This window comes from Telopea speciosissima, chromosome 4 (assembly GCF_018873765.1).
Source record: "Telopea speciosissima isolate NSW1024214 ecotype Mountain lineage chromosome 4, Tspe_v1, whole genome shotgun sequence".
Lineage (NCBI taxonomy): Eukaryota > Viridiplantae > Streptophyta > Magnoliopsida > Proteales > Proteaceae > Telopea > Telopea speciosissima.
The window spans coordinates 3,566,993-3,574,884 of record NC_057919.1 but is presented as its reverse complement, the minus strand read 5'-3'; the positions used below and the strand labels follow the sequence as shown (position 1 = coordinate 3,574,884).

The window sequence follows — 7,892 nt, the reverse complement described above, 5'->3', positions numbered from 1 at the left end:
CAAGGAGGTGGTCACTTCTCAAGGTGTGTCCCTGGAAGCTATCAATCAGGCACTGCAGGGAATTCAGCCCGTGGTTTCTGAACATTGGAATGAGGAATTATGTAGATGTCCATCGAGGGAGGAACTCAGAGCAGCCATTGGGAGCATGGGTCCCCTTAAATCGCCTGGGCAAGATGGCTTCCCCCCCACCCCTTTTTTTTTATCAAAAGTTCATGGAAACCACGCAGGACGATGTATACCAATTTGTGACAGATTTCTTTACTTCTGGTGTGCTTCCCAAGGAGCTGAATAGTACCCTCATCTATCTGATTCCAAAGGTCCCTTCGCCGGAGCATGCAGAGCAGTTTCACTCAATCAGTCTGTGCAACACAGCAGTCAAGGTGATCTCTAAAATTTTTAGTGATAGGCTGAAAAGTATGCTGAATGATGTGATCTCTCCCTACCAATCGGCCTTTGTGCCTGATCGTTTGATCTCTGACAATGTCTTTCTCGCCCATGAGATCTTCCACTACATCAAGAGGCAAAAAAGGGACAAGAAGAAATTGTTAGGGATTAAACTTGACATGAAAAAAGCTTATGATAGGATGGAATGGCCTTTTATTAAGGAGAGCTTAATTAGGATGGGTTTCTGTGTAAAATGGGTTGAGCTAATCATGAAATGTATTACATCTGTTTCGTACTCTCTTCTTGTTAATGGAGTAGTGCAGGGCTCTTTCTCCCCATCAAGGGGTATTCGGCGGGGAGACCCCTTATCCCCCTGTATCTTCATTCTTTGTTCCTAGGTGTTGAGTGCTATTGTCGCTGAGGCGGGGCAGAATCAGCTTGTTAGAGGCATTTGGGTTCGTGGTCGTGCTCCCCCTATCTCCCACCTATTATTCGCTGATGAGTGTCTCATGTTCTCGGAGGTGCAGTTGCAAGAAATCAATCATTTGCAGGACTGTCTGGAGAAGTACTGTAAAGCTAGTGGCCAGGAGATTAATTTGAGTAAATTGACCCTAACTTTTAGTCCCAACACCCCTACAAAGTTCAAAAGATGGTTCTCTCGCATACTAAAGATCCGATACGGTGATGGTCCATCCAAATATCTGGGTTTATCGGCCGAGATTGGAATCTCAAAGGCGGAGGTTTTCAAGGACATCACTGATAGAACTTGTAAGCGGGTTCAAGGTTGGAAGTAGCGTATGCTATCTAAAGCAGGGCGGGAGGTGCTCATTAAGTCTGTGGCTTCTACTATTTCCAGTTATGCGGGTTCACACTTTATTCTCCCTGCCTCTCACCATGAAACAACCAGGAAGGCGACGACGAATTTCTTTTACGGTCAGGAGGATGAGAGGAAGAAACTCCACTGGATTTCCTGGACTAGACTATGCCGGTCGAAGGAGAAAGGAGGTTTGGGATTCAGGGAGCCTACTCTCCACAATAGGGCGCTTCTTGCTAAGGTTGCCTGGAGGTTGTTTGAGCAACTGGATTCCTTATGGGCCAAATTCATGAAAGCTATATATTTTCCAAACCGCCAATTTTTGGATGCTTCGCTGGGTCATAACCCCTCTTGGGCATGGAGAAGTATACTGGAGGGGAGAAAGGTGGTTGAGTCCGGTCTTCTCTGGTCCATAGGAAATGGAAACAAGGTGAATATTTGGAGCAGCAATTGGATTCCCTCACACCACAACTTTAAAATCCAAGGCCAACGTCCTTCCAGGTGCCACCTAGAGAAGGTGGAGGACCTTATCGATCATGGGAACCGAGTTTGGAACATGGATCTTTTAAATCAATTGTTCTCGGAGGAAGATAGGGAGGCCATTAAGAAGATTCACCTAAGCGTGAATCCATCGGAAGATTATGTGTGTTGGGGAGGAGCTAGGAATGGTCTTTTCTCTATAAAGACTGTGTACCACCTGTTAAGCAATCAACGGGATCGGCAACTCTCGAGCCGTGTCGCCTCGTCTTGACGGCATGAATGGGAAGATATCCCCTCCCCGGTCTGGAAAAGGATCTGGAGCACCAAAACTCTTCCTAAAATTAGGAATTTTCTATGGAAATGCTGTGCTCAAGGGGTAGCATCGGGGGAGAATCTGCTGAAGCGCCAAATTGCAATAGACCTCTCGTGTCGTAGGTGTGGGCTCGAACCTGAATCGATTGACCATATTCTCTTCCTTTGCCCATTTTGCTAGAGCAGCGTGGCTTGGTAGCACCATGTCGGTAATCTTCCCAGCTGAAGGTCCTTTCAAGCTTGCCCAGTTGCTGCATCATTGGCCCAGCTTGAATTTCCCTGATAAAAGGAGCAGTGAGGAAGTGCTTAGCCTTCTCTCGTTCATGTGCTGGACCATATGGCTTGCTAGGAACGATCTGGTTTTTGGGAGGAAAGAGTGGACCCCTGAAGAAGTCATCTCTCGAGCTCAGGCTGCTTGTGAGGAATTCATCGCATCGACAAAGGGCTGCAGTGCACCCCATGGTGTTAGATCTGGAAATCAGGCTCACTGGGACCCTCCAGAACCAGGTACCGTCAAGATCAGTTGTGATGCAGCGCTTCGGTTGAATGAACCTGGTAGTGGGGTTGGTGTCCTGTTGCGTGATCACTTGGGCAACCCCATTCAGGCGTGCTCATACCCGATCCAGTTTCATGAGGTTTTACTTGGCGAGGTCCTTGCTGTTCTTCATGGGCTGTAGCTGGCGAACTCTGCTAAGTGCTCTCAGGTCCAAGTTGAATCCGATAATGAAGAATTGGTGGAGCTCATTAGGAACCCTTCTAAAACCCCTCCTATTTTCCTAAAGAGCACGTTGCAGGATATCAGGATGTTAACTCCCCTGTATACCAGCTGTATTTTCTTGTACATCTCTAGAGATGCTAACCATGTGGTGCACTCTCTAGCTCGGAAGGCCTTGTCTGTGGCAAACCAGGCCTTTTGGCCCATTTCCTCTCCCTGGCTCCTTCAGGCTTATTGTAAGGATGCCAGGTGCTTTGCTTGCCCCTCTTGGCAATAGAATCTCTTTTACAAAACAAAAACAAAAAAAAAAAATTTCAAACATGGCCTTAGTGTTATCGGTTCTTTATAACGCTTGCAAATAGAACCCAAGAAAAGAAGAAAAAAAATAAAATAAAATAAAAACCCTATCCGGAGAAAGTTCTAATTTTTCTGTTTTACAGTCGTCAAAACAAGTAATCATATATAGAAAGTGACAAATGGCATGTTACCGTAATTTAGAGGGAGAAACGAGGGTAGAGTAGCAGTAGATAAAAGTGTGAAGCAAAGACAAGGATGAACGATTTCGGATGTGTTCGTGCGGGTGTAGCCCACAACACATGTGAAAGTTGGAAAAAGTAGATTTTCTGTTTTTTTTTCTTTTCTTTTCTTTTCTTTTTTCCTTATTATTATGAAGGTAGTTGAGTGAATACGGAGAAAAATTAATAATTGATTTAAGAAATGTTTTTCTATTTAAATTTTGAAGGTGAAAACAATTTAGAAGAGTTTATTGGTCTCTCTCTTTGTTGGCTTCCTTCCACCACCCATGTGCAAGGATGCCCTATCTCTTCTCATACCTTTTTTTTTTTTAATTCAAATTTAAATTTAAATATAAATTAACCAAAAATACAGCCAAGAGGCTCAACTAGCCCGCTGGTATGAATGCTTTTTTTTTTTTTTTTAAACCTTATGAAACACAGTCCAAGCATGGTTTTAGTTCACGGTATCAAAAAGGTTATTGGACCCCAGTTCTAAAATTGATACGAGATCGATATGTATGGGTGTTGAATCCATCGGAATTTTTACCAAAAAAAAAAGAAGATATCAGTCAAAATTTCAAAAATCGAGCACATTCTAGGCTGATACCAGTGATGCGTATTCGTAACATGTAAGTCGATATGTATCATGTGTCGATATCACCAGTACCAAATATCGATTCAATATTGATAGATATTGATACCGTAGCAATGATATTGATCAAGGAGGGAAGGTTAAGATGGTAAAAAAAAAACGCAAGGTATTAGTGTTTTGAAGGGCAAACAGATCATATTCGCAATCCTTATTGATACACCAATACCAATATCAATACCAATACCGATACCGATACCAATATGTAAGACCTTGGTTGAAAAACTTATTAATGACTGTATTGCCCCTTTCTGTTCCTATAAACTTGAGGATCGTAAGAATCGGAAAAAAGATTCAAAAAACAAAAAAAAAAAAGGTCTGCGTGGATTTTCATGGGTCAAAACTCAAAAGAGTCACTGAAGTCAACACAAGCAGGAGATGATCAGAGATCATTTGATGTGTCCATTAGAGCAAAAATTAATCAAACGTAATATCTTAATTTGCCTCAACCATTTACAATAATGGAGAAAGAAAATCAAAGGGTTGATCTTCTTCTAATCATTGATAAATGATTAAGGATGATGCCCTCCACCTCTTATGCCTCTCTTCCTACTTACTCCCTTTTGATACTATATATATATATATATATATAGAGAGAGAGAGAGAGAGAGAGAGAGAGAGAGAGCTCCTCTCCGATCAATCAGGCATCATGATATGTGCGATACAACCAAACCATTGGATGTCATCTTAAGCAATTCCTTGGCACTAGCCGGATCTGAAAGACAGATGCTAAGCCAAAAATTATCATGCTTAAAACTCATAATGTAGAAATTAAAAAAATTAAAAAATAATCAGTCTTATTGGAATTTTTATTTGGGACCATCTAACACATTGTCTCGACCATGAAATCACATGTGCCGAAGTTAGATATTACATCTAAGAGAAAGATCTTAACACCTAAATGGCCAAATCTGGTGCTGAGATTTGGTCAGCATAGAAATATTGGAGAGTGTGAGACCCACAAGCTATAGGGCATAATTTAGATATTCAAATGATTAGGGCATTATGGCCATAGAGGAAGAAAGAAAATAGGGTATCAAAAGCTGGCCTGCACTGGTAAATTTTGTTACAAACTGAACGGTTAAAGTTCAAAACTTGATTATCAACAATTGTCTAGTGCAATTGGTGAGCTATGGTGCACTTCATGCCCATGTTGATCTATCAGTAACCAATCCAATGTTAGGATCGATAATTGATCGAGACTTTTAAATGGTTATAGTCCATTTATAGTCCGAATGGCCTATTTATAACTTCACTAACTCGTTTACAACTTATTTACAGCTTGATTAGTGTAATTAGCTGGTAAGCTCGCTCAGTCACCCACCCTCACAACTCAAGTAACTGACCAAGTGAAGAAGTTTATACTGCAATAATACAATCTTCTTCCTAAGGAAAATTATGATCTAAAATAGGGATTTGAGTAGATTTGAGTGTCTGTTTCTATAGTCGAACGATTTCTTTGTCCCCCAGTATCTTCAGATTTAGTAAATAGATGATCGAGGGAAAAATATTTGGAAAACAGAAGATTTTTTTAAGGAATATACGTTGGACGTAGCAGTCGCTACCAGGAGATTTGGGGTAGGGTAGGTATATTGGGCAATATATTGTTAAGGGTAGCTGATGTGTTAAGGGTACTTCCGTAATTGAACTAAAAACCGATTTTTTCTTAGTTCGCACTCACATGACCCTTTGCTGTCTCCGCAGTACGGCAGTACAAACTACAAGCTAAACTATTTCTCTGGTAATATCGGCGAGAGTTGGTCCCATCCCATGGCTGATGATGAACTGTCACTATTCCTTTTCTTTGGGGTTCGAGTATTGTAATTCTTTTTGTGTGAGAAAGAACGCTATGCGGTAGCGTGGCTTCTGCATCTAGATGCAGTTATGTCTTGCCCCAAGGAAAATACCACCCAATCCCCATGGAAAGGCTAAAATCTCATCGAGATCAATTCTTGTGCATTCATTCCCATTGGCCATTGTGCACGTGCAGGCTAAAGAGGCCCAGTCAATGTTGTCTCCACCTTTTTTTGTATTCAATTTGATTCTAACAAAAAAAAAAGGGAAGTAGTTTTCTGTGTAGGAGTGGCCTACACCAACACTCCTATGTGTTTCTCTCTCTCTTCCTCAAATCAAGGGGGTAAAAATGCCTTTTCATATGGGGAGTAGAGAGATAGATTCATGTGAGTGCTGGGGTAGGCCACACTCCCAGATAGAGTTCATTTTCCCACTTAAAACTCAACCTGATTTTATGGGAAATTTTTGTACAATACAAGTTCCAAAAGAAAATTGCACACTCCCTCACATATCACTGTTCAATTGCACTTGGACAGTGTTAGGAACCATCTATCTCCCTTCAAGATATCGGTTGAATTTCTTGGCATCGCATCGGTGTATCAGTTTTGGTCACATCCGGCCGATACTGTTAAAAAGAGGTAGTTTTCAATAAGAATGTGACCTTTTAATTGGATCGATCAATACGGACCAAATCAATTTTCGGATACCATGATTTAAAACCTTTCTCTCAACCCACATATGAGACACCAAAAAGAGATTGTAATAAAATTAAGGAAGAGGGTTCTATAAGAAAGGACATATAAGATTGCACCAATGATGTCTGATATAACAATATTAATTGAAGGACAGCGAGATCATTTATTGTACAAAGAGAGAGATGGACACATAGGTGTTTGTGTATATATCCTGTGTTGGTAGCTTAGAAGACTTTCTCTCTAATTTTAATAAGGGGGAGTATTTTCTGTAGGAGATTGCAAGGGTCACACATGTGCGGTAGCCAATGAGAGCGCACACTGTCATCTCAGAAGGCGCAATTTGAGAGAGCGAGCAAACAACATTGAGGAATGCACCAATGATGTGCAGAGACAATGAGATTATTTCATATGAAATGAGAAGAAATAAGCAAACAACTGCTAGCTCGGTTGGTTGGTGGCATTGCAAGTTGGTGCATGCCCACCTTTCTCCCCCTCCCCCCCCTAGTTGTAGATTGTGGGCTTATTTTACCCTTCCCCTTAGCTTGTAGTTGGCCTATAGGCCCTTGAGTAGGATAGTCCCAAAAAAAAAAGAAAAAAATAAACACGTAGTGTAGGATGGCCCGGAGAATCTTGACCTTGATAATAATAAAAAAGAGCAGTTATGCCACATCATCAATGGATGATGACATGGCACTGTAATGGTGTATTGGGATTTGATGAGGCATAAAATACCCCTCCTATCAGAGGCTGCCACATGGCCGACCCGACCTTAGTCCGAGAATCGAGTTGGGCCGAGCAGGAGACCGGGCCGACCCCATCTCCGATAAGTCACCTGACAGAGCCAGACTCGAGCGAGCTAGCGGGTGGCTGAGCCCGAGCTCATACGGGTCAGCCATAGACTCCTGGCCGAGCTTGCGGCCGAGACCAACCTCTCGGGCCGTCGACCTCCGAGGCCGAGCCCTCCTCCACTGAGGCTGCCATAGCACCCCACCGGGGATCTCCAGGCCACGTCAGCGCATCCTGAGAATCGCGGGATAAGGATCGAGCCACGATCCCAGCGCAACACGGAATCGCACTCTACATGGACTCTTACCTTAATAAGAGTCTGACCCCGAAAATAGCTCTCCACTTCGCTATACGTGAGAGAACCTTCCGAAAGAAGGACTCCTACCATACTAGGACTCTCCCAACCGCCTCATCTCCTCCTCACTCTATAAATACCCAGGTATGGGACACCATCGATCAGCTGGCTTTTTACTACGCAGTTACGCTGTTGCATTGGAGACCTGACTTGAGCATCGGAGAGTCCTAGGCCGGAGCCACGCCGATTCTCTTGTGTTCATCTCTTGGTTTTTGCAGGTCCATCCGTGAGCGAACCGAACATCGGAGATTTTCACACGCAACAGGATTGATAAGGGTTTTGGTGTGACGTGGTGATGGCAAGAGGGACCAAGCAGGGTTTTTCACCAGAGATAACAGTTGGAACTTGGAAGTCGTTTTGGGGGTGGGGAAGTAGTAGGGCTTTACAACAACT

General features: G+C 42.8%; 2 protein-coding genes across 2 annotated transcripts; both read left to right on the top strand.

Annotated features, from left to right (window-relative positions):
* Positions 1-212: 212 nt before the first annotated feature.
* LOC122658177 lies at positions 213-1,178 on the top strand. The gene is made up of 2 exons (XM_043853089.1): positions 213-698; positions 783-1,178. Exons 1-2 carry the CDS (start codon positions 213-215, stop codon positions 1,176-1,178), a joined length of 882 nt encoding a protein of 293 aa, XP_043709024.1.
* A 3-nt stretch (positions 1,179-1,181) lies between these two features.
* Positions 1,182-1,949, top strand: LOC122658176 (uncharacterized mitochondrial protein AtMg00310-like). The gene has a single exon (XM_043853088.1). The coding sequence runs from the start codon at positions 1,182-1,184 to the stop codon at positions 1,947-1,949; it is 768 nt and encodes a 255-aa protein (XP_043709023.1).
* Positions 1,950-7,892: the final 5,943 nt, after the last annotated feature.